Genomic DNA, 27,796 nt, shown 5'->3' with positions numbered 1-27,796 from the left:
GCATTGTCCTATTAATCACATGTTAGAGTGATATAAGAAAATATCTAAAAATTTCCAAATTCAATTTAATCAAAGGCATATCTTTAGGACAACTGTCATGGAATGCAACTTACCTGGAGGTCTTACAACAAGCAATGGATTGTCTATAAGAAAGCAAAAAAAAAAATAGAGTTTATTGAATTGTCTTACTTCATCTATTTACTGTCCACATGACAGGATGTATTTGCTATTCTTCAAGCTATATTGCATTACATGGAGTCTGCTTAGACTAACCAAGCCATAAAATGCAAACTCCGTAGAAAAGTAGAAAAGGAAAATGCAGATTATTTGGTAGATCTCAAAGGTTTTCCACAATATTTATATCCAAATCATCTATCTGAGAGCAGTGCGCTTTTAAAAATTCACAACCTTGTTAATAATAAAGAAATTCTGTTGTTTCCTGAAATTTATGTTATTGCATATGATGATACAAAAGGATTGATTTGATTTATATATAGTCCAACTAGACAATTCAGGCCTGTGAGACTGGGGTTAAGGCATAACTACCACCACAGAAGCTGATGCAATGGCTTGGAGTCAGGAAAAGGAAGAAGGTTCATGGAGAGGGTGTTTCTTAGGAGGCTGTTTTTCAAAACGTCTTACTTTAGGGCCCTAAACCTAACATTTGTAGCACTACCCAAACACCAATGTAGATTTTTAGACTTTCGTTTACTAGATTGTTAATTTTGAATTGCCTGGCTTTTGGGGTGATCTTAGATCAGTTAACCTAATAAAGGCCAAATCTCTACCTTATATCCAGAGATTTTATCCTCAGATAATTTGCCAACTTTTTAAGAATTCTGATGAGTAACATCTTCTCTTCATCTTCCCCATTTACAAATGGAAATGATTTCGCTAGAAATTGTTAAAATGAAGCGTGTGAAAACATTTCTGAGGCCAAAGTTCTTCCCTGAGATATTTCACCGGTTTAAGTTTTGATTTAGTTCACTTTTATTTCACTAGCTTGAAGAAATGATCTCTCAGTGACAAATCTTTTGTGATGAGTCTGCAATTAGGTAGTGAGCTAACTACACAAAACCGCCTGACGGAGGTACTATTTTTGCTGGAGACTTAGTTATTCACCATTCTCTTACTTGTGCGTGTCATGCAGCCACACGTGTGGTAGAGTACTACAGCTGCCTTAGAAATCCATCTTGTTGCAGAATGAAGAACATTTGTTAAGAAAACAATGGTGAGAACTGATTTACTGGGCTAGAGCCAGGCATAATCTATCCAGTATTGTGTCTTTGACAGGGATGGCTAGCACATGGTTATGCTCTACGTCAATATCTGCAAAGGTTAAGGATGCTACCCCAAGTAACTTGAGCCAATTGGAAAAAAATAGCTCATTTTGTACATTTTCAGCTTAAATAATATCTTAATTGCACTACTAACGTTAAGTAAATCCAGGCAAATTCTGGTCAGTTGTTATATTTTTGTTTTGTTTTTGTAAAGAAGATAAAATTTACTTTTGAGTGAACAATTGTGTATTGGGTGCCTCAAACCAAATTACTTTTATACTCTTCAGCTGTTCAAAATTAGAAACAAATTTTTAAACTTTGTAACTAAATCTTTCACAGATACTTTCAAACTTGTTCCCATACTGTTGAAAAATAGATTTCTCTACTACGGAAAAAACACTTAATTATTTTCAAAAGAGAAAAATCAGAAGTGGTTTTGCTAAGGCTAGTACCTTTCTTGTTTTGTTTCTCACTTAATTGTACTTATTATGAGGGATTCTTTTTTTTAACACAGAAAAATACTGATTTTGCCCATCTGGTTATATATTTGATCATTCCCATTGATTGGGGCCATAGTTAATCAAGTTGTGGTACAATGAATGTAATGAAATATGACTGTACTGTAAGAAAAAATGAATATGATACATACAGAGAAATATAGGGAGGCTTATATTAACTCATGCAAAGTGAAATAAGCAAGACCAGGAAAATAACATGCACAATGACTACAACAATGTAAATGGAAAGAACAACAAAATAATAGAAAACTGAATACTGTGAAATAATCAAATCTGACTCTAAATAAGAAATATGAGAAGCCATTTCTGTCTGTTCTTTGCAAAAGTAGAGGACTATAGTAGAACACCGAAAATAACGGTAGATTTTTTTAGTGAAGCTCTCCCCCCCTTTTTTTAAAATAAAACTTGGCTATCTGAGAGGAGAAAAAGAAGAAAAAGGGAGAAAGTAGATGGCTACATTGGGAAATGCAGGTGATTTAAAAACATTATATCAAAAAATTATTTTTTAAAAAGAGAAAAGAAACCCAAAATATATGATAATACATACCTGATTCTGTAACAAAAGAGACTGAAGGACTGATAGGTCCATAACCATAGGGATTTTTTGCTTGTACTTTAAAATAATACCTGAAATACAAAAATTTTATTTCACTTTATTTGCTGAGCAGTATTTATAATCTAAGCATACCAAATACTTATATTAAAAATAGGAGTCACTTGCCAGTGGTAAATACTACTGATGTTGTGATTCTCTTAAAATTGTTTTCAAACTATTTTGAAAAATAATATAGCTAACACATACTCCAACATAAATGTGACTAATTGTTACAAAAGCAATTGTTAATGAATGAAGGTATGACAAAAAGAAATCAGAGAAGAAAAACAGACAAGTATATTAAGGTCACTTCTAGTTCTAAAATTCTATGATTCTGTAATTATTTGGAGGGAGTACATTATTTCCAGAGCCAGATGTTACATGAGTTACTTAAGATATATGTTTTCTGAGTTGAGTTGGCTTCCTCAAGTCAAAATTCTTAACTACAACCCTTCCATGAGCAAATTCTGACTTGCACTCAATAGTGGTTGAGTTCCACAACCAAAGAAAGATGCAAAGAACTTGGAGAGGGTTAGAGGAGAGATACAAAATGATTAAAGATGTGGAAAAAGAAGGCCTATGATGAAAGCCTATGATGGATGCACAACAGGGTTGGAACAAGGCATTTGTATGTCCCTCTCCCTGCTCTGAACCTTACCATTTGAAAATTGTATCCTATTTCAACCCAAAAACATTTATGAAGTGCTGCTATGTTGCCACAGAATTTCAGCCTTTACTCTAACACTTGATTTATTAAAAAAATTAATACGCATGTGCCACAGAGAGTAGAATTTTCTAGTATTAAAAATAGGTGTAATTGTAAACTGTAATACGAATAATGTTCCCAGTTGTATCCTCACATGTATAGTGCCCTAGGCAACTATCTATCTTCTCTATCCCCTAGTTCCAACTCTGCTAAGCATGAAAAGCATAAGGTTCCAGGGTAACTTAGCAATATAAGCAAATATGTGAGCGACCATTTAATGGATTAAGATAAAGAGAGGTTTGCTTTAACCATGGGCAGAAATAGACGAAAATACTGCAAGGGGCAGTTTAGATTGGATATGAAATATTTTATTGAGGGAGAAATAATGATTAATTTCTCTCATCAAGAAGAAAATGAAGACAGCATGGTATAGTTGGGGGGCATTGAGTGGAGGACTGACAATAGCCTGGAAGTCTAGTAAACTGTGTCTGGTCCCAACTCAGCCATTAACTAATTGTGTGTCACTTCTTCCCAGACTTCAATCATCTTTAATATAGGAGGGTTGAGTGAGATTATCTCTAAATTTCCTTTATGCTAAGACTCAACAATGCTATGTGACTGGTCAAAGAAGCTTCTTTCCTCAGAAGTGATTTGTATGGAAGGGGTAGAAAGATAAGAGAAATACTCTGGCTACTTGTCTTGCAAACTTGTCCTGAATTATTAAAATATCTTTGAGGGATGTCTATATTGTAGGGGAAGGGACATAGGGTGGGGGTGGGGGGCAGAAATGCTCCCATGATCTTCTTAACTTCTTCAAAAGGCCTAAGGGAAAGGGCTAATTCAGTTGCAGAAATGTAATAGGCATATAAAATCTAAGTATAATCTGATTTACATTTATTTTTTCATTTAATGCTCTCATAACTGGCCAAATCTAAAATTGGAGAGTAAGTTGAGAAAGAATAATTTCTGTCAATTTGTTTCAGGCTTAATTCTGCTTATCAGAAATACTGGGGGAGGTAAATTCTACCTTCCTCCACCCCACACACGCTCCTTTCTATTTCTGTGAGAGTTACACATCACAGCCAATTTTCAAGGAAATACCACTGTAGAAATGGTACCTCCCTAGGACCAAAGCAAGTAATACTTATTAATTTTATCCCCTTCTCAGTTCTCCTAGAGAGACAGATAACATTTGGGTGGGCTCTTTTGCCCTTCTAAAATTAAATGTGCCCAGCACATTTCCTGGCATATAATAGATGCCAGAAAAATGTTAGTGAATTGAATTTGCAAATTGGTCACTTCTCTGCAAATTTTCCTTAACATAAGTCAGGAATTTCTTTGTGTTGTATTACATATATATATATATATAAAATATATAATATATGTATGTATGTGTATATATATGTATGTATGTGTATATATATATACATACACACACACATATATACCTATATGTGTATATATGTATGTACATGTACATATATATAATGATTTTTTAAAAAAGAACTTCATAGTTGCTTTATAAATTTGCCTAGCTAACAATGAAAACAAATTTAATTTTAAGAATTCATGCCGTCACCACTATAAGTCATTTAAATTTCTTTTCATAAAGAAATATCTCATTTGAATCATATCTTGATTTCTGCCATTAAAGTTTATACGAAAAGAAGGATTTCAATTCAGAAATGACTCAACTCATATGACCCATTTGTAGGCAGGACTAAGGGTGAGAAAGTCACAAAAGTTGGCTTCCTAAGTGGAACTAACATTATAATAATATTTGAAGGCCATTGGGAGAATGGCTGGCTTGAAAGTCTGAGAGTGGATGGCTTAAATTTCCCTGTGACATGGCCTAAATTTCTGGAACTTGAAAGAAGGACAAGCCATCCCAAGAAAGGAGATGTGGAAACAGACTGGAGAAATCAGCATAGCTTTGGGATCATATTCTGACTTGGACCTTAGAGCAAGTTAGTAAGTACACTATTTGAGCCACCTCATACAGAAAGAGGCTGGTCAGCCAAGAGGATTGGGGGTCTACCCTTTCATGTAGTAGAATATAACATGTTCTTGGAAAATAATACTAGGATTTTTGTTTTATTTTGTTGGGTTTTTTTTGTTTGTTTTTGTTGTTGTTATTTTTTTGTCTAGAGATGTAATAAGGTGTTGAGAACCTGCACTTTGGAAACTCTCTACACATGTGAACTTTAAAGTCTAACACATACATTAAAGTCTAAAAGAGTTGCCCAGGGCACTCAAAGGTTGGTTAAGTGACTTGCCCATGGTCACATGTAACAAATGTCAGAGTAAAGAATTAAATTCAGATTTACTTGATTTCAAGATCAGCCTCTATTCTGCCTCTCAGGTTAAAACAACAACATCATAACTAGAAACATCACATAGCAACCATAACCCACTTTACCCCTGTTCTTCCATTTCTACTTTTTCACTCTGCTGGCATTCCAGACCCTAAATCCTCACTAGTAAACAGGCCATTTGTGAGAAGTTGGGAGGGAGCTGGGCCCCAGATGGCGAAAAGAGTTAAAGATATCTGTCAGTAGTAAGCCTTTAACCATTCTGTAAAGCTCACAGGAGAACATATTTCTGGCCCTCACCAGAGAATTGTAGAGGCCTCACCATATTTCAGAATGATATGGGGTGGCTTTCTTCACCTTCTAATTAAACTGCCATCTTGTAAAACACCATAGGAATTGCAGTCATGTTTGATTTTCATGATATAACCACCAAACTGGTATTTACTCTCATTCTGGTTAGTTTGGAAAACTAATGAATCTAAGCCTATACTTTAACTCTTTGTTATTGTTGTTCAGTTGTTTCAATTGTGTCTGACTCTTCATGACTCTCTGGGTTTTCTTGGCAAAGATAGTGGAGTGGTTTGCCATTTCCTTCTTTGGCTCATTTTACAGATGGGGAAATTGAGGCAAACAGTGACTTGACCAGGGTTACATAGCTAGTAAGTATTTGAGGCCACATTTGAATTCAGAAAGATGAGTCTTCCTGACTCCAGACCCGGCACTCTATCCATGATGCCACCTAGCTGCCCTAATTAACTCTAGGACAAACCAAAAATCAAACTTGAAACTGGTAAATAAAAAGAAAGTCAAATTATATGTATTTAGACAACAGAAATAGTTCTGTGACCAAGTCATAATTCTATATAGCTGAGTACCACTATGTCTCTCCCTACTCATGCACTACAGAGATTTCTTAATTTCACTATGATTAAACAGAGAGAAAAGAAAAGTCTATTTGACAGTACAATTGTTTTCCTTTCAAAACTCTCAATAAAGTCATTCACATCTCATTTAAGAAAAGTCTTTTATTCACTTAAGGAGAAACATACACATGCACAATTGAGAACACATGGGTTTCCTAGGTTTGGATCATCCAAGCAGTTTGCATTTTCCGAATTATGCATACTTTTATTCAATGGTTATGGAGTTATTTAAGGCAAAAATATGCAGTCAGTTTGAGCTGTGGATTTGGCATACACAAATGATAACAATCCATGCTAACCTAGTATTTTTTTAAAAAAATTAAAAAAATAAGAAACCCACATAAATATGCACAAAGGCTGTTAAAGATATCTCTGCTGAATAGTTTCTTTACAAAGCCAATCCTAAATGTGGAATTTTAAAGAAATGACTGTAAAACCCAAAGTTAAAGCCAACTTAATAACAATCCCTTAGCCCCAGTGGAAAGGAATTGATGCTATATAACTAAGGATATGTGAAAAGAGATGACTAATATTCTAAAATAAACCACTCCAACTTCTTTCTTTATATTGTTTTGCCATTGAAGCCGAGTTAGTACTCAAGATAAACCTTTCCCTTGTACCCCATGTTTCTAGCCTACCACAAAGCTCACATATTCCAGATACAAATTAAGCAACTATATATTTCATTTCTGATTTTGCTTAACATGGCAACATAAATTTAAAATGCTGAGATGAAAAGCCATGTGAAATGATGCAAAAGTGTTTGTTCCTATTTTTAAAACCATGTGCCACACTTTCTTCTATCAAATAAAACAAATATTTCATAAAGTTCTCAACCACATGTATACTCTCTGCCTCTCCCCTGCAACAAAGAGATATTGATGTTTCATCTTTCAGTATGACTCTATAGTATATTCCTCTTAACACCCTAAATGGTGAAAAATCTTCATCTTCTGAGGGCGTATTTGATTTCTGGGAAAAGCCAAAAACAATTTGCAACAAAATATGTGACACCATTTAAAGTCAAAAGGAGGTGTTACTGAAAAATAGTAAGGGAGATAGTGAGGTGTTTTGCTGCCCAAAATAGTCACCAAAGAAATGGATTTTGCTGTTAGCATATTATCTACATAATAAAGGTTGGAATGAGGACCAAGTGGGTCAAGTTAATGAGCTTGCCTCCTTTGCTTACCCTTTGTTCTGACTCAGATTCGTTTGTGTGTAAAGCCAGAAAGGAGCTTGGGAATTTCTAACTCAGAATCAGATAGCTGTCAGCAACAAAGTACTCAGATCTCAGACTTAGAAACAGGACTTAAAAGAAAAGTTTTATTTAGCCTAGAGGCACTCTGGATTTTGTTTGCTAGATGTGATAGTTCATAGCCTCCATCTATAATGAAAGGACTATTAGCCCACCTTTATCAAGGAGAGATTTTCTATTTTCCATATCCAAGCAGACCAGAGCTAAGATAGATGGCAAGTGAACCTGCACTGAAGGTCATATGCTGGGAGCAGGGAACCAGGCCCCAAAACAACCACATTTCTAGTGGAGTAACACACTCAATGGACTGATATTTGTGGTGGAAGGATTGGGAGGAGAGACAAGAGATAGAGAAAGACATAGAGGCAGAGAGGGAGAGGGAAAGAAACGCAGGAGTGGACATAGAGGCAGAGAACAAGAACATACAATAAAGGCAACAACTAGTGGGTAGCAGCAGAGAATTCATTCCACTCTGCATCTGCTGGCTGCCTTGTCTGGTTTCAACGCCATAGAACAAACTGCCCTGCCCAGGATGGGCAACTAGATGGCACAGATGATAGAGCACTGGGTCTAGAGTCAGAAAGACTCTTCTTTCCAAGTTCAAATCTGGCCTCAGACACTGTGTGACTCTGGGCAAGTCACTTAACCCTGTTTGCCTCAGTTTCCTCATCTGTAAAACGAGCTGGAGAAGGAAATGGAAAACCACTCTAGTATCTTTGCCAAGAAAACCTCAAATGGAGTCACAAAGAGTCAGCCATGACTGAAAAGTCTGAACAACAACTACCCAGGATAAGCTCATCACTTCCAAACTCACCACCATGCTGCTAACTTAAGCCCTAATTGAAACCACCTCCCTCAGCCTCCTTTCCCCTTTGATTAGAGGTGTGGAGTACTGAGTGCCAAACTTTTCCCAATGCTTTCCTTTATAGAGGCTAGAAACTGGACTCTCTTAGCTTACTCCACTTTGCACCTGCTGCGCTCTCTCGTTTCAACTCCAAAAAATAAGATGCGTCCACACACATACCTTGTGGTATCTCGTTCCTCCCCACCCCTTTGCATATTATTTCTTCCTTTAGATTGTAAGCTTTTTGAGGACAGGGACTGTCTTTCTTTTTATTAATTGTATCCCCAGCATTTAACACACTGCCTGGCACATAGTAGGTACTTAAGGAATGTTTATTGAATTGGATTTGTGGGAGCATGTCCTCCAGGTTTACAGGAAGAATGTTCCATTGCTACTTTTCTTGCAATATTGTTTCATTAGGCACCTTTGTTTTGAATTAATTGTGTCTTCTGACTGGCTAGTAAGAGCAAACTTATTGCCAAGGGTTCATGAGCTAAGATTTTGAATGGATACTGACGCCTAGGGTACGTTGAACCTGATTTAGTTACTCAGGGGCTCCCATATGTGATGGGGACTTCCCCACATATTAAAATACAAGACTAATGGTGTATGTATGTGTGTCTTTCTGAAGATATTTTGAAAGTAATTCTAAAATAATTTTGAATAAAGTCAGGAAAACTGGAGTATGCTTATGGTTTCCCAAGGTGACAACTTAAATGATCATGTTTATTTGGATATATAAATTCTGGTTGGTTTGTTTAAAAAATTCTCATTATAGTTATACCCCTAATAGTGCTCAAATTTAGTATTTTGTCCCACTTATTTTGAGGGTGTATTTTGCTAACATGCGGGAGATGCTCCTAAGTTCATTTTTTTAATGAAAGTCAGCTGAGACCCGTCAACTGCATGAGACAGACTCAAAAAAATCTACCTTCTTCCAACAATACTTCAGCAAATAAGTATCTTCCATGCTGCTGCTGCTGCTGCCCTTCAGACTCCCTTCAGTCTCTGCTGCTGTCACATGGCTACCTAGCCTTACCTGGAAAATCAGTTAACTCTCCTGTGCCTGTCCTTTTGTCATGTTCCTCCTATATAGTAATATATATCCCCTACAAAGTGTAAAAGGCCCTGTCTTGGGCTTGTGTAAATGCTCTAACTCCCATTCATCTTCCTCATCACATGGCTGGAGAAGCTGACTTCCTGATGGGATTTGTGTTCTAGTCACCCCACTTGTCCCTCTGAATGCAGCTGTGGTCAATCAGTGAACAGATTTCACTTTTTGAGGGGAAACAACTGTTGGCAGAAAGGCAGGAAGTAAAATGTTTCTCTCCAGTTTATGCAAGATGACATGATAATTTATTAGTGTCAGAAAGATAATTCCACCATTTTCAAAGTCCAGGACTTGGAAGACATACCTAAAACTTCCAAATACATGGGAAAGGATTCAATTTTTGCACTTCAAAAAGTGGAAAGCATATTTAACTTAGAGTTACAAGTAGTAGTAGTAGTTGTTGTTGTTTAACAGTCTTTGTGACCCCATTTGGATTTTTCTTGGAAGATACTGGAGTGGTTTGACATTTCCTTGTCTAGTTCATTTTACAGATGAGAAAACTGAGGCAAACAGGGTGAAGTGACTTGCCCAGGGTCACACTGCTAATAAGCGGCTGAGACCAGATTTGAAATCAGGAAGATGAGTCTTCTTGACCCCAGGTCTGGCACTCTATCCACTACCCTACCTAGCTGCCCCAAGAGTCAAAAGAGCTGAGTTAAAATTCAAGCTCAGCTGTTTATCAACTGTGTTACATTGAGCAAATCACTTATTCTTCTTCGCCTTCAGTTTCCTCAGCTGTACAATGAGGATGCTGAACTGGATGACTTCTGAGGTCCCTTCCAACGCTTGCTCTACTATACTATGATCTTATAAATCAGAGAAAAATCAAAACTTTAACATCGATTGTTCAAAATGTATGTAAAATGACTACTTCAATGAGTTCATTTTTATGAATGAGGGTAGAGTTTTGGCTGCCCAATACCACTATAATTTCAGGGGTATTCTAAAAACAATCCATTCCTTCCTTTTTAACCCACTGAACTCAATTGATAGTAATTATTTAGTTCACATTTGGAAAGCTAAGTATGAAAATACAAATAAAAGAACAGCATTAGCTTCAGTTTCCATCTAAATGCTCCTTAACTTAAAAGATTCTTTATCTAATGCTTGTGACATTAGTGTGACAGATAATTGACCATGCAAATAGCATCATCTTACTCTTTGTTGTATTGTGTGACTAGCATTGTCATACCTTGTATTTGGTTTGAGGTTCTCAATAGGTAAATGAGTAACCCCTGAACTCTGGGTGGACCACTTGTTCCTGATGAAATCTTCATAAGATGCACTATAAACCAAGTAACCTATGAAACGAAAGAAGGAAAAAGCTGATCAATCACAATGATGTTAATCACAATCTGAGGCTTTGCTAAGCCAATGGGACAAGATCCTATATCCAGCCACGAAGCCAGCAGGAGCTTCATTTTGCTTTGGTTTTGAGATGGTGGCTTTCTACCAAAATGATATTTTTGTGACAAAGAAAGAAATATCAGAGGCCTGCGTGGTACTGTGGAAAGAACCTCTGCAGTCAGAGAATGACTTCTGTTCAAATCTTTACTATCTATAGGTTTGTTTTTTTTAAAAAAAATAAGTTTTGATTGATGTCCTGTTTCTTATATCATCATAGCTATTCCCAGTATCCTTCCCCTAGACCATCCCAAAGAGCCATCTCCTATAACAAAGAATATTTTTCAAAGAGGAAAATAAATCAGCGTAATTGATTGATACATTGAAAAACTTCGAAAAACATGTGCAATGTGTAACACCTGTGAACCTTCCACCTCTGCAAAAGGGTGGGCTGAGGGGTGTCTTCTCATCTTTCTTAATTCAAGTCATGCTTAATATTTAGAATTTTGTTACATTTACTTTTGATTTTTTTGTATGCAGTGGTTCTTTCCATTTACACTGTTGTAGTTATTGTATATATTTGCTCTGTTTACTTCACTCTGCATCAGTTCATGTAGCTCTTCTGAGGTCACATAGCCGGGACTTTAACCCAGAGCTGTGCTCTTTTCCCTACATCTAATATACACTCTTTACAGCTTGTTAGAGGCTTCTATGATTCAGCCCAGATGTCACCTATGAGGTCCCTTCCACTTTTAGATCCATAATCTTAAATGCCAACAGCAAAAACTCTAGAGATGGTTTTAGATGGTTTGGTCGGTACCATAGTACTGTTCCCTATTGTCCCAACCTACAGCTTTCCAGGTCCAACAGTCAGTCCAGAGTGAAACGTCTAGTGCCCAAGCGTATACAGATCCATTAATTTATTTGGAAATAAAAAACAAAAATTAGGGACCTCAAAGACATATGTGTCAGCAAATATTTAAGAACTCAAACTGAGTCTGCAGTCCACAGAGTTAAAAAGGATATACCCAAAGTCACACACACAGATAATGACTACGTCAGGGTTAAAAATCAAGTTTCATGTATTATGCTTTTTCCATCATCAGAGAATCACAGAATCTAAGAGCTAAAAGAGAGGCCAACTAGTAGATTATGTGCCTTACTCAGAATTCTTTCTACAATATCCCCCAACAAGTGGTCATACAGCCTTCATTGGAAGACCCTGGAGTGAGGCAGAACCTATCACGTCTCAATGGAGTCCACTCCCCTGTTGGATAATTGTTATTTTCCGTACAAAGATGCTAAATCTGTCTTCCTGCAACTTTCACTCATTGCTCTAAGTTCCACCATCTGGGGCCAAGCAAAACAATTCTAATCCCTATTCCATATCTTCAAATGCTTGAAGACAGCTATCATGTCCTTCCCACCCTGGCAAGTCTTCTCTTCTCCAGGCCATATATCCCTGTGGGATTTAGACTCTCTACCCTGACTCAGCAGTTCTTAGAAAGTTTGGCCTTTTTTCAAGGATCACAAATGATGTTCTGTGGGCAAGTGTATAAATCCCAGAATCGAATTATTATCCTGGATCCTTCTGGAAATTTTCTTTTCTTTTTTGAGAGCTAAAATTAGAAATAAACAGCAAATTTTAAATTTTAAAGTTTGAGAGGTTTTATCAATAGCACTAACAAAAAAGAAAAGATATCATTTTAAACTTTACTTGTCTCCCTTTCCCCATCCCATACCCATATACCAGGAAAGAACAAATTGTCCAGTATGGAACTGTCCAGAGGAAGGGATGCCCAAGTATCAATCCTCTTATTAAAGAATTTATATGATAGCTCCTTTATGAGACAAATATAGTCCTAATACCTAAGCTAAGTACAGATAAAACAAAGAAAGAGCATCATAGGCTAAAATCACTAAAGAATATTAATCAAGAATTTTTAATTAAGTCCTAGCAAGAGGTTTTGTGATTCAGATTGAATTTTGGCCAAGATTTCATGAACCAAAGACAGAAACCTGTAGAACAGCCAAGAAGCTTGGGGTCCTGAAGCATTTGTTCATAACAAACAACTGTAATAAGAGAAACTAAAAAAAGCTCAAATGACTTGGGTATTAAACTGAGACCTTTCTAGTATTTCACTCCTATTATACAAGCCTTCTGCCTTCCTGCCCTCATTCATTCATTCAGAATCTATTCCTGAGTACAGAGCACTGGTCTAGACACCAAGCAAGGTCCATTCAACCCACCTGTAACCACATCACCCTGAGTGGATTTGTCCCAGTCAACAATAACGAAGGAGTGGCATCCTTCCACAGCCACTACCGTGATGTTTCGGGGAGTGTGTTGAGGAGGTAAGTCACTCTTTGTCAGGTCACTGGGAATGATTTCATCCAAACTTTCCACTTGGAAGTGGTCCAGAGCTTCCGTCAAAGAACATGGAGCCAGTGGATCTTTATTTAGATAGGTCACATAAGGAGCTGGAATTAATAAAAAAAGATACACAATCAGATGACTGAAGGCCTTTGTCTGCCATAAACACAGGGAAGGCAGTATGGCAAAGTGGATCAAGAGCTGGCCTTAGAATCAAGAAGATCTGGGTTCAGGTCCTGGCTTTGATATCTACTGGCTGTGTGACCCTGAGCAAATGACTTAAGCTATTAGTGCCCCAGGCAATTCTAAAATTATGAGGTGAAGAGAAGGAGGCAAACTGCACTGATAAATGAAGCTTTTTACCAAAGCTTCTGTATGAATGAAATCTCTGGTGTGGTCATCAAAAAATAAAACAAAAATCTACTTGGGTACTGTCACACAGTGTCTGATCAATGTTCCATCCAGCCTGGTTGTTATTGTTGTTAGTCCTTTGTTTTCAAAGAGGACCGATGACTTCATGGGGCGATGTCTTGACTTGCACTTGGACTGGATTTGAATGAGGTAAAGTTGCACAAAATCATCAGCCTCACTCTCTCCTCCAGAGTCATCAAAATCCAGTGGCAAGACAAAAGCCAACATGATGGACGATGGCCCAGGATGCAGTGGATGACTTTGGCCTTTCTGAATTAAGGTCTTTCTCAGGCCTCAGTTTATCTGAGGCAATGCCTATTCGATACCTAAGGGCTAGGTAAGAATTGAGACAAAAGATAGCCTATTTTCCCATCACAAAGAATATCAATCTGAACGTGGAAGACCTTCAAAGATTCTGGCCAGAACAGAATGTACCCTTCCTGAAGCCTCTTGTTCCGTCATTATACTCAAAAGTGAAGGATGGATCTTACATGTTTCTAATTATGTGTAATAACTTCTTATGGATCAGTTATTGATCAATTTACCTAAAATCTTCATGATAGTTTATCATTACCACAAAACACATAGTGGTTTCTACCAAATCTGACAGATTTCTCAAAGATTTTAAAGCAGTTAAGTAATGTTTTGCTTAATCACCTAGGCAGGCATAGTCATTTCAGTATTTAAAAACAAGTGCAGGATTAGGCCAAAATATTTTTGCCATTTCTCACACAGTCGATTCTGTTCCGATTTGAAAAAGAAATGAGTCAGTTTCCTCATCTGTAAAATGATAGGTTAGATTAAGTGGTCTCTGAGGTCCCTTTGAGCTTGAGATCCATCATCCTATGAATTTACTATTATATTACTTGCTAATTACTTTCTTTCTGATTCCCTCTCTCAGTGCAAGTTTTCTCTATTGAATGGCATTCATACTTTCCCTGACTCCATTTTCAATTATTTTCTATTGTCCAGTTTTTGAAATAAACACAATTCATTAATCCAATCAACAACATTCTTGGAGTTAATTATGCCCTGAAAACATCCAGGCAAAAGAGTCTTTTAGTACTGAAGGACTTCAGTGAGTAAGATAATAGTGCTCGGTGGATTTCAATTTTTGTTGTGAAAGTTTAGGGAGAAAAGGAAGTCATTTTAAGTAAATCTGGTGGGGCTGGAGCAATAATGAGAAAAATATTACAATTTTCCTCGGGAGTGTTAAGCCAAATTAAGATTCTTGCTATTCAAGGAAGTGTGGTTTTGATCTGCAGTAACAGTCTTGGATGGCCAAAGCTGTCCTCAGTTCACCACTGAACACTGGTTTTGGAAACAGAAAAGCATGATCTTAGCTAAGGTGTTCACTTCTCTCTCCTTAGTAATATATGAACTAAGATAAAGTAGTTAGTGAGTAATTAGTTCATTAGGGAGATTTAATGACTGATAGCAGCAACAAATTACATTACAATAGGAAGTGTAAACTCTCTATTTTTAGGGTTGTTGTCTTTTTTTTTCCTCCCCAAAGAGAGGTTCCAATCTTTGAGGCTCTAAAGAGGTGGAGAATTAACAAGTAATATCATGATATATTTGGAAACAGCTATGACTCTGCTTTTTTGCCCTTTTTTTTTTTTTTGGTGAGGCAATAGGGGTTAAGTGACTTGCCTAGGGTCACACAGCTAATAAGTGTTAAGTGTCTAAAGCTGGATTTGAACTCAGGTCCTCCTGACTCCAAGACCAGAGCTCTATTCACTGAGCCGCCTAGCTGACCCGAGAACTATGACTCTGAAGTCATTAGACTCCACTCTGGTGATATTTATCAACCCTGTGACCCTGGCCAGGTGACAATCTCCTCAGAGTGCTGCTAGGGTCACTTTTAACTTTAAATTTATAATGCTATGAATTTATAAATTCAAAGATTTTGCGCTGCTATTCTCAATTAATAACTACTAGTGACTCCATCGAGCAAATGGCAGTAAATGAGGTAGCTAGGTAGTGCATGGATAGATTGACAAGTTTTTGGAGTCACAAAGTCCTGAGTTCAAATCCTGCCTCAGATGCCTGCCAATGTGAAAACTTGTTGTTGGTCAGTCTTTCAGTCATGGCTGGCTCTTTGTGACCCCATTTAGTGTTTTCTTGGCAAAGATACTGGAGTGGTTGGCCATTTCCTTCTCCAGCTCATTTTACAGATGAGGAAACTGAGGCAAACAGAGTTAAGTGACTTGCCCAGGGTCATACAGCTTAGTAAGTGTCTGAGGCCAGATTGGAGCACAGGGAGATGAGTATTCCTGACTCCAGGCCCAGCACTCTATCTACTGTGCCACCTAGCTGCCCCAGATTTCTTCTCTGTAAAATAAAGATATTAACAGCACTTACCTCACAGGGTTGTTATGAGGATCAAATATGCTAACATGTAAAATGCTTTGCAAATCTTAAAACACTATCAACATGCTATTATTGCAAATGTTAAACTATTAAATCTTTTAGGACATATTTCTAAAATAATATTTAGACAACCCTCAGTGGAAAAAAATGTCATTTTTTGAAATGTTTGTCTTGTTAAAGTTTGTTATATAAGAACTCTTAGGGTTGCTATTTTTGATCTGCTATCTTAAGGAGGGAAAATTAGGTTTGGTCTAAAAAGCCAACCATTTCTAAACTGCATTCTCTTCTCCTCTCACTTGTTTTCAGACTCTAGAGAGAGAGTTCATGGGCACCTGAGCAGAAATGAGTCTCTTATTACAGCTGGGAAATGTTTGTCTGGGGAAAACGCTCATCAAAGTGCACAGCTGTAGTTAGGACAAGAAATCAGCATTATGATTGGGACTTAAGGAACTAAATAGTGTAGCCTTAAAAAAAAATCCATGTGACCATATATATGCAGAAAGCAAATTTACCAACAAATCGTTTCTTTCCAGCCAAATCAAATTCTTCCTCTGGAAAAGAACTGATTGACCCCTCTGGTGAGATGACCTTTGGTTCAGCTGTTGTAGTAGTTGAGGACTTGGTAGTGGTTGGAGGCAATGTGGTTTCAAATTCATAATCTGAAAAAAGATATGAAGGTTTTGTAATAGGGCATTTGCCTGAAAAGGATTCTATGTTTGTAGCCTGGTAAATTGGCACTGTTTTTATTTTTTACTTTTAAAAAAATTTATTCCACTTCAAAACAATTTCTTTTCATCCAACAGGTATATAGAATTTGAAATGAATAAAAGCAGTCATTCTTTACTACTTGTTCAAGTGTAATTTGCTCTTCAACCCTTCTATAAAATAGTGTCTTATTCCCTCTGCTTTATTTCTTCCCATCCCCCACCCTAATAATGGCCAACAAAAGAAGCAAACGCATCTACCTGTATTACATAGAAAACAGAGAAGGAAGTGCTGAGATTTTAGAGTAGCAGGGTGTTAAAGCAGGAAGGAACCTTCAAAATCATCTAATATTACCGATGAGGAAATTGAGGCCCGGAGAAGTTGTGTGACTTGTCTAAGGTCACACAGCTAGCTAGCCAAAACTGGAACTGAAATCTATGAGGCCCCATTCCAATGCTCTTCTAGTTCATTTCACTAAATACGTCTCCCTTCTGCAGTCCATGAAGGACCACAATGGAACATATGATTGCATTCCTTATGTGGTTTGCACATAGGGAGAGGGAGAGTCGTAATTTGTTGGTATTTAAAGATGACATCATGCTTAATTATCTCAGCTGCATGAAGATAGTTAAAAAGATACTTAATGTTTTCATTGCTGCTAAAATATCTTTCTTTGCTTTCAAACATCTGTTTGAAAAAATGTGTGTGTTTTTATTAGTCAAGTTTAGCCTGAAACAGCTAGGATTGGAACCACTATATGAAACTTGATTACAACTAGGTTGAAAAAAAAAAAAGGATGGCACTCCTGAAGCATTTTGTGTTTTGAGCCAGTTTGATATAAAAGTTAATTAATCTGAGGGGCAAAGGAAGTTAGAAGGGCTTCCATGAGGAGGACACCCTTTTTGGCTACTGGTAAACGCCAATGGACATACATTCTGCTATGACTACAAGTTTATCATATGCACTGTTTAAACTTTTAAGTCTACATCTAATAAATACAACCCTGCTATGTTGTAAAGATGGAAACTCATAATTACATGCCCTGTGCTAATAATATGATCCTGTGGCTGAAGATTCATGACATCCATAGTAGAAAAGATTTTATGAAAAACAACAAGGAGATGAAGAAAAGGAAGAGCAATAGAAAAAGGACATTATGATTCAAAAAAGTTAACTACACAAAGCGTTTCTACAAATGAGGGGAGGGGAGGCAGAAAGACAAAGATATGAGAGAAGTCACAAATGGAAGGCAAAAAGTTATCTCTGCTTCCTAATTTCAAAAGGTCCTTTGATGGGAATTAACTTCATTCATATAAAATCTTCAATCTGTTATTACCTTCATCATACACAACATAAGCTTCTTCTGTGGGTATTGCTGTATCTGTCTCCAGCCCAGAGAAATTATCTGTTGGAAGCAAAGGAAAAAAGTAGCCAAATGCTGACATTTATTCCTTCCCTCTCTTTCCCTTCAGAATTATATCTCAGTACACAAGAATTCATTCACAATAATGACAAAGGGACTAAATTCGCCCTGTTTGTAGAGAAGGATCCAGAGTTCTTTCAGACACTACACTAGAAAAGAGAGCAATATCGTAAGTATAGGTTCTCAAGTTCACCATGTTACTATTATCCCGTGTTTTCTGCCAAGAAGGATGCAGATAAAATCTCTACCTGAGCTCAAGGGAAAGAAAACCTTTTCATTCCTTCCCTTATGATTTTCCAACGTAGCTAAGTCATACTTATATATGAGAGCCTTTCAAGCACTCTCAGAGCTGTTGCTGAGCCCTTCCCCCAGCTTCTGTGTGGTCGCTGACAAAAATTCCCTCTTGTTGAACAATTATTAGGGTATAAAACTGTAAGCTTTGAGGGTTTGAGTGGGAAGAAAGAGGCATCAGCGGATGAAAGAGGAAGATTTATGGCAAAGCCACTCAAAATGTATGCTTCTCTGTCCTGCTCTTTCTCCCCCACTGTGGATGTGGATGGCTCCATGACCCTAGGAATGCTTCCTTTCTGGGGTAGGAGGACTGGATTCCCTGACCTTCCCATCCCTTTAATCATTGCCCACATCAATAGGTACATTCATTTCCATACTCCCTCTTGTTCCCCCATTCTTTTATCCTCCCCCTTCTCTCCAGGGTACCCTGTCCCAAGTTTCTGGTTATATATACAAAATTCTAAAGTTGTTAATGCGATTCAGACATAATTTGCCGAAAGTCACAAACCTTTCCTAAAGATAGTTTGGGTTTAAATTACTCTATTATCATAACATCATTTTAGCATAAGTATATTTAAAGGATCAATTTTTATCAATCTTGGGCTGACTATAGGCAGCAAGAGAGCTATATCCTACCCAGGAATCCTCGATTGATCACTTTGCCTGAATTAAGATTGTGACACCTACAAATCTGAATGACCAAGATTACATTTGGGCTCAGCATACCTCTATAAAGAAAACTGGAGAACCAAGACAATTAGCAAATAATATATAGATGTGAAATGGATGATTAAAGTTCATCACTCCATTTGAAAGTATAGACACATCTTTTAAAAGGGGAGAAGTCATTGCTGTATCAAACTCTGAACAAATTATTTTTACTTCCAATAAATTCCTAGAGAATATTTCAAGTCTCTCCTTGTTAATGAATAGCCTACTGCAGTTAAGTAGTTCAACTTTGACCATGCATTTCTTTAAGTTAACTAGTCATTTGTTCTACAGGATATACGCCAGCATCATGAACTTCTTTTTATGGGAAGGAAAACTGAGGCACAGAACAATTAAGCTGATTCCCCCCAAGTAGGCAGTTGCAAAACCAGGAATCACAGACATGAGAATTTTGACTTTAAGGAAAATTGTTTAGACACCAGACTGAGACTCACACCCTTGGTTTCTGCTACGAATTCTACCACTGCTCTGTCAGAATGAAATAGTAAGTGACCCAACAAACATGTAGATGGTCCCCGTTTTCTTTCTTTCTGTGAGAGCAGAAAAACTTACACAAAACCAACTGTGCAAAGGAAAAATAAAGATATCCAGGTTTTAGGATATGGAATGGATTACTGCATCCTCCAAAGTTACTAGTGTATACATGTGATCTGAAGGCAGTGTGGCTACAGAGCTGGTGTTAATGTAATAACTCTAGAAAGAAAATGAAAATGGCATAAACAATTCTTAATGTTTTCATTTTTAGAACATTACTGAGGATGACTTACCAAAATTTCTCATACCTAAAGATGATAGCCTGATTTTTTTTTTAAAGCCTAGATTGACTAGAACTAAGGTAGTGTTGAGACCCAAACAAACCCTGACTATACATTATGAATATCCAGTTAAAATGTGGAACAACTGGATGTTTAATTGTGGAAATCTTTGACCAGCATTTGGCAGTCCCCATGAGTGTTCCAGGACTGCTGTTATGCTAAGAGGTCATCCTCTGAGCTTCTTGATGAGTTCAGACAGTGCTGAGAAGCAAGAACCTTGAAACATTCACCCTCTGGACAAGCTGGTACCTTCATATAAACTATCACACACAATTTTTCTTTAGGCCAAGAAAATATGTTCCCAAGATGGTTCAAATCTGATAGCTTCAAGGTTCACTATGCCAGGAGCTTAGGTGTTTTGGTGGTTTTTATATAGCTGACCTTTTCTTCTTTTTGTATATTTAATTTTTAGGTACAGAAATACTGCTTTTCCTCAGCATGTGGCCAGATTTCTTCCATTGGCTTAATATCCTCAGTCATATCAAATGTGTAAAATGTAGCCATTTTATATCCTAAAGTAAACAGGAGGGAAAGGAAAACATCCATATAATTCCCTTTGTAGTTTCCTGGTGTTGAATATGATTCCTCTGAGTGATGACATATTCAGATGTGTTCATTTGACCAACACAGCCCTTTTATTTTGCTTTTCAAACATGTCTGATCATCACAGGATGTGAAACCTTTAAACTCCATGAGTCATTCGGAAATCACCCTGCAGAATATTGAAAAGCCTTTCCTTCAGAACTAACAGAGCCTGGAATGACTTTTCGGGAACAGTGCCATCTTGACCGCATGAGAAAAGAATCATTAGCAATGACAAATAATATCCTGATCTGATATTCAGAAAATAACGGCATAAATTTCTAAGCAGAATGGTCAAGTGTCCACATTTGATTACATTTTGAAGAATTCAAAAGTTAAAGTTTAGAAGATAGGTACATCTATCATCAAAGGCAAATTCTTTAACTTCATGATATTAAAAGCCAATTACTAATTATTCTCTTGAACTATTCATCCCAGTAGTCATGAGAATAGATAAACATATATCCAAAGTCACAACAGTAGGTTAGTGCTAGACTTGTTTCATGAAAAAATATTATTCTCATCTTAGGTTTGAAAAGAAGACAGAAGCCCAATGAATCAAAAATACTTAAGACTCATGTGGTCATTCCTTTCCACCAAAGTCCTTCTCCAAGGTCATGGCATCACAGGGACACTAAGTTCTCTCAGGCTATCCCAGCAGAAAGCAAGCTCTGGGGCATAGGTTCGTCACTAGAAGGTTGGTGGCCATCAAGCGATGAATTTATTTTTGATCACTGCAATGCATGAAAGGCATTATTGAAATATAGAAGCATTGCAATCTTATTGGTAGAGGGAATTCCCACAGTGATGACATCATGGATCTTTTCAAACAGGAGAGAACCAGCTAGCTCAGATCAAGCAAAATCTTCCTTTAGTCACTTTGCTGGAAGGATAGTTAAGGGCCAGGGAGTTTTCAAGAATAAAAAGCTTTTTCGATTTCCAAAACTCTCCTGAAGGGCATAACATCTCCCACCAAATATATCAAGATCAAACCCACTTGAAGAGTAGGATCCTGAAAATGAAGGAAGAATAGATTTTATTACTTTTTTACCCAATGAAGCGATCAAAATAACCAACCATATTGACTGATAGGATCTACAACTGCTAAGCTTAAACCTTAAAGAGATCAAAGACAGAAAAAAGGGACTCACATGTATAAAAATATATTTATCACAGCTCTTTTTATAGTAGCAAAGAACTGAAAATTAAGATCCTATTAATTATTACTATTTTTACTATTTAATATTACTATTAGTATTAATTAATATTAATATTACTATTTAATATTACTAGTTCTACTAATTATTTGGGCAATGGCTGAACAAATTTGGCAAATGAATATTACTGAGCCATGAGAAATGATAAGAGATTGTTTCAGAGACCTGAGTGAATTGATAACGAGTGAAGTGAGCAGAACCAGGAGAATAATTACAATAACAACATTGTAAAGACAAACAAATCTGAAAGACTTCAGAATTCTAATCAATGCAATGACCAACCATGATTCCAAAGGACCAATGATGAAAAATGCTACCTACCCACCTCCTGACTAGAAAGGTAATGGACTCAAGGTGTAGAATTAGATAGTTGTTTTTATATGGCCAATGGGAATTTGTTTTACTTAATTGAATATGTTTTACAAGCATATTGTTTTTCATTTTTTTCATTGCAAAGGGGTGTGAGGGAAAGTAAATTAATATCTGTTCATTGAAATTAAATTTTTAAATGAACAGAAGCCATCTTAACCTCAAGGGTTTTATCTAATGGAAAATTTAAGATTAATAAAAAATAAAAGAACTGAAGATGCAGAACAACCAAATAAAATATAAAAATAAGTTCATAATATACATTATGTGAATGTGCTATATATGTATACAATATAAATGTATAGGCATATACACATAACCTGCATTTATGTGTATGCACATATGTATAGATATATTTACATATGCATACTTCATGCTCTTATCTTATAGATGTGCATATATATGTGCATGTAACAATTTACATGTGTGTGCATATGCATGTATGTATTTGGATATAGATATAGATTCCCCTTCCTCCCCCCACCCCAAGGAAACAAACTCTCTTCAATGTGGGCATTTTTCCCACTAATCTATATTGCAACCACTTAACAGGCTATTTTGTGACTTGCTTTTGCCAGAAAAATTCATCCTCTGGGGGCCAAACTTCTGGTAAGGAATTTCTTTGATCTTAGCTAGGCTGGCCCTCACACACACCCAAGTTTATTGTTGAGCCTGTGCTCTAAGCCCTGCCAGACTTTGTAATCTGCTGCAACCCTATGAAGTGGGATGTTAGGAAGCTCAAATGAGATAGTGTCAGAAAATACACTTGTAAACTTGAAAGCCTAAAGTCAATTGTTACTATTATTGTTACTGCATGATCATTTTTCAGTGATGTTAAATATTATTGCCATTGCTCTTGGACTTGAGACAGGAAGATGCCAATTCAAATTTTACCTTAAACACTTACTAGGTTTGTGTCCCTGGGAAAATTATCTAACCTCTCTTAGCCCTATGTTCCCAATCTGTAAAATTGAGATAATAATAGCACCTGCCCCACAGGGTTGTTATTGAAGCTACATAGCCACTAAGGGAACTGGGAAAGGTGTCTTTCAAAAGGTGGCATTTGAGTTGAGTTTTGAAAGAAGCCAGAAATTCCTTAAAAATTAGAATGGAGCAAATGGAAGCTAATAACTTTATGAGAAATCAAGAAACAATAAAACAAAACAAAAGAATGAAAAAATAGAAGACAACGTGAAATACCTCATTGGAAAAACAACTGACCTGGAAAATAGATCTAGGAGGGATAATTTTTAAATTATTGGATTACCTGAAAGCCATGATCAAAAAAAAAAGAGCCCAGACATTATCTTTCAAGAAATTATCAAGTAAAACTGCCTTGATATTCTAGAACTAGAGGGTAAAATAGAAATTGAAAGGATCCACCAATCACCTCCTTAAAGAGATCCCAAAATGAAGTTCCCAGAAATATGATAGCCAAATTTCAGCACTCCCTGGTCAATGAGAGACTATTGCAAGTAGCCAGAAAGAAACAATCCAACCACCGTGGAGCCACAGTCAGAATAACACAAGATTTAGCAGCTTATACATAAATAATCAGAGGGTTTAGAGTATGATATTCTAGAGGGCAAAGGAGCCAGGATTACAACCAAGAATCACCTACCCAGCAAAACTGAGTATAATCCTTCAGAGGGAAAATGAAAATTCAATGAAATAAAGGACTTTCAAGTATTCTTGATGAAAAGACCAGAGCCGAACAGAAAATCTGACTTTCAAATACAAGACTCAAAAGAAGCATAAAAAGGTAAACAGAAAAGGGAAATCATAAGAGACTTAATAAGGTTAAACATTTTATGTTCCTACATGGGAAGATGATACTTGTAACTCATAAGACCTTTCTCATGATTAGGGCAGTTAGAAGAAATATATATAAACAGAAGGCACAAGTGTGAGTTGCATATGAAGGGATGATATCTAAAAAAAAAAATTAAGGGTTGTGGGAGAGAGGGAAAGAGAGAGATAGAATGGGGTAAATTATCTCATATAAAAGAGGCCAAAAAAAGCTTTTATAGTGGAGGGGAAGATGAAGGAGGTAAGGGATGGGGAGTGAGGGAACTTTACTTTCATCAGAATTGGCTCAAAGAAAGAATAACAATCACACTCAATTGGGTATAAAATTCCATGTTATCCTATAGGAAAAGAGGAAGGGAAGGGGATAAGAGAAGAAGGGTGATAGAAAGGAGGGTATATTGGGGGAGGTGGTAGTCAGAAACAAAACACTTTTAAGGAAGGACAGAGTGAAAGGAGAGAGTAGAAAAAACAGGGGAATAGGATGGAGGGAAGTACATTTAGCACTTGTAATTGTGAAAAAACATTTTAAGAAAATTTCTCTGATAAAGACCTCATTTCTCAAATATCTAGAGCTCTGAGTCAACTTTATAAAAATAAAAGTCATTCCCCAATTGCTAAATGATCACAAGATATGAACAGTTTTCAGATGAAGAAATCAAACCTATCTATAGCCACATTAAAAAAAAATGCTCTAAATCACTATTGATTGGAGAAATACAAATTAAAACAATTCTGAGGTACTACCTCACACCTATTAGATTGACTAATAGGACAAAAAAAGGAAAATGACAAATGGAGATGTGGGGAAAATGAGACATTATGGGGAGGTGGAGCCAAGATGGCAGAGTAAAAGCAATGACTTGCTTGAGCTCTCCCCCAAACCCCTCCAAATACCTGTAAAAAATGGCTCTAAACAAATTCTAAAGCAGAAGAACCCACAAAAAGACAGAGTGAAACAAATTTCCAGCCCAAGACAGCCTGGATGGTTGATCAGAAAGGTATATCACACCAGGCTGGGAGAGGAACACAGTTTGGCATGGGCATGCAGGCCACAGCGACCCTGGAGCAGGCCTCAGAGGACCGAATTATGGGCAGCTATGGCAGATTCCAGACTTCTCAACCCATGAATGCCAAAGACAACTTAGAAGGTCAGTAGGAAAAATCTGTGTCTGCAGTGAGAGAGAAGCACAGTGTGGTCCCAGCCCCAGTTCCTGAATGTGGCCCTGGGGCAGTGACTACCTCTTGAGCTTCCAGCCCACAGACTGAGGGGGAATCAAGTGGTTGATTGCAGGGATCTCTTTGCTGGTGCAGGATTCTCTTGCTTTGCCCGTGCTTGGAATCTGGGTCACAGTTCTAAGGGGCAGTCCTGGGGTGAGGAGGAACGCTGGCAGGGTGGAGCTTGTAGTGGTGGAGGAAAGGAAACTCTCCTCACAGTTCCAAGACAGAAAAGAGTGCTTGTGGTCACTCATAGACCAGAGCACAGGCCAGGAAAGGAGTAAACACCTCGTCCTTGATCATAGCACCTTGGAAGAACTGAAAATTTACAGGTCCCTAGAAGTATCTCTGAAAACAGCTGCACAAAACCCCCGAAGCTTGGGATAGTACATTCTCCACACTGGAAGCAGACTCCTACCTTAACAAAGAGTTTATAACTCAAGTAATTGACTGGGATCATGAGCAAAGAGTGCAAAAAGAATCAGACCATAGAATCTTACTTTGGTGACAAAGAAAATCAAAACATACAACCAGAAGAAGACAATAAAATCAAAGCTCCTATATCCAAAGTCTCCAAGAAAAATATGAATTGGTCCTAGGCCATGGAAGAGCTCAAAAAAGATTTTGAGAAGCAAGTAGAAGTAGAGGAAAAACTGGGAAGAGAAATGAGAGTGATGCAAGAAAATCATGAAAAACTAGTCAACAGCTTGCTAAAGGAGACCAAAAAAAAAAATACTGAAAAAAATAACACCTTAAAAAAATAGCCTAACCCAAATGGCGAAAGAGCTCCAAAAAGCCAATGAGGAGAAGAATGCCTTAAAAAGCAAAACTGGCTAAATGGAAAAGGCCAAAAGCTTATTGAAGAAAATTCTTCCTTAAAAATTAGAATGGAGCAATTGGAAGCTAGTGACTTTATGAGAAATCAAGACACTGTAAAACAAATTCAAAAGAATGAAAAAATAGAAAACAATGTGAAATATCTCATTGGAAAAACAACTGACCTGGAAAATAGATCCAGGAGAGAGAATTTAAAAATTGTTGGACTATCTGAAAGCCATGATCAAAAAAAGAGCCTAGACATAATCTTTCCAGAAATTAAGAAGGCAAATTGCCCTGATATTTTAGAACCAGAGGGCAAAATAGAAATTGAAAGAAAATGAGACATTATGCATTAACATAATGCATTAGCATTGTTGGTGGAGTTGTAAACTGATTCAACCATTCTCTAGATCAATTTAGAACTATGTCTAAAAGGCTATAAAACCTTTGACCTAGCAATACCATTACTAGGTCTGTATCCAAAAAGAGATAAAAAACAAAAAGGAAAAGGACCTATATATACAAAAATATTTATAGCAACTCTTTTCTGGTGGCAAAGAACAGGAAAATTGAGAGGATGCCCATCAATTGGAGAATGACTGAACAAACTGTGGTATGTGCCTATGATGGAATACTACTGTGCTATAAGAAATGATGAGCAGGATGCTCTCAGAAAAATTTGGAAAGACTTATATGGGCTGATGCAAAGTGAAATGTACTATGTACAAAGTAAGAGCAATATTGTAAGATGATCAGCTGTGAATGACTTAGCTATTCTCAGGAATACAATGATCCAAGACAACTCTGAAGGAACTCTTAGGATAAAAAAATGCTATCCATCCCCAGAGAAAGAACTGATGTTGTTTGAATACACATTGAAACATATTTTCTTAACTTTCTTTATTTCTCTTGAGTTTTTTTTTTGGTCTATGTTTCTTTTTCACAGCACGAATAACATGGAAATATGTTTTGTATGACTACTACACGTGTATAACCTATATCAAATTGCTTGCCTTCTCAATGAAGGAGGTGAGGAGGGAGGAAGAGAGAGAATTTGGAACTCAAAGTTTTAAAAACAAATGTTAAAAGTTGTTTTTACATGTAATTGAGGGAAAATACTAAATAAAATTTTTAATTAAAAAAAAAGAAATTAAAGGAAGATTTTGGTTCAGTACAAGAAAAAAAATCTTCCCCATAATCAGAGTGCTTCCTAGAGAGGTTCTACCTCCCCAGAGAATTTCAAGTGGAAACTCAACAGCCTCCTATCTAGTATAAAACCATGGATCACTATTCATTCACATAGGAATGGTAGCAATTAGCCTCTGAGATCCCTTTTCACTTGGTTTTTTTGATTCTGTGACTCTGATTCATGGTATCCTCTTTCATTATAAGCATTCCACTTAAAGTTAATTACTCAGAAAACCACTAAGTAAAGAGGGATAAGGACAGCAACTGGTCCTGTGATCTCACTGACATGTAGGGAGCCCCATGAGTAACTTCTTCTACCAAAATATAGCAGTAGTATTGAAAGGGTTAAGTGATTTGCCCAGTGTCACACTGCCATTGTATGTCAGGGCCTTAAGGCCAACTCTCTATCTCCTCTACCACTACCTATGTGTGAGATGACACTAAAATGCCCTTCATAGATAGGATCAAAGACTTAGAGCTGGGAGGGACCTCGAATATCATCTAATCCAACCCTCTGATTTTACAGATGAGGTGAATGAGGACCAGAGAGCTTAATGCTCATGCCCAAGGTCACACAGGGAGTAAGCA

At 37.0% G+C, this 27,796-nt stretch overlaps 1 protein-coding gene across 3 annotated transcripts in view; it reads right to left on the bottom strand.

Annotated features, from left to right (window-relative positions):
- LOC114031534 (fibronectin type III domain-containing protein 1-like) overlaps window positions 1-27,796 on the bottom strand; it is a 121,883-nt gene that overhangs the window by 5,250 nt on the left and 88,837 nt on the right. For all 3 annotated transcript variants that reach the window (XM_027846667.1, XM_027846669.1, XM_027846668.1), the window contains 6 exons: window positions 18,088-18,156; window positions 16,559-16,705; window positions 13,139-13,369; window positions 10,737-10,845; window positions 2,346-2,425; window positions 114-143 (listed from right to left, as the gene is read on the bottom strand). In XM_027846667.1, the coding sequence (XP_027702468.1) occupies window positions 114-143; window positions 2,346-2,425; window positions 10,737-10,845; window positions 13,139-13,369; window positions 16,559-16,705; window positions 18,088-18,156 (666 nt within the window). The remainder of the gene's footprint in view (window positions 1-113; window positions 144-2,345; window positions 2,426-10,736; window positions 10,846-13,138; window positions 13,370-16,558; window positions 16,706-18,087; window positions 18,157-27,796) is intronic.

This window comes from Vombatus ursinus, unplaced genomic scaffold, assembly GCF_900497805.2.
Source record: "Vombatus ursinus unplaced genomic scaffold, bare-nosed wombat genome assembly UNPS02015175.1, whole genome shotgun sequence".
Classification (NCBI taxonomy): Eukaryota; Metazoa; Chordata; class Mammalia; order Diprotodontia; family Vombatidae; genus Vombatus; species Vombatus ursinus.
This window is presented reverse-complemented; position numbering and strand designations above follow the sequence as displayed.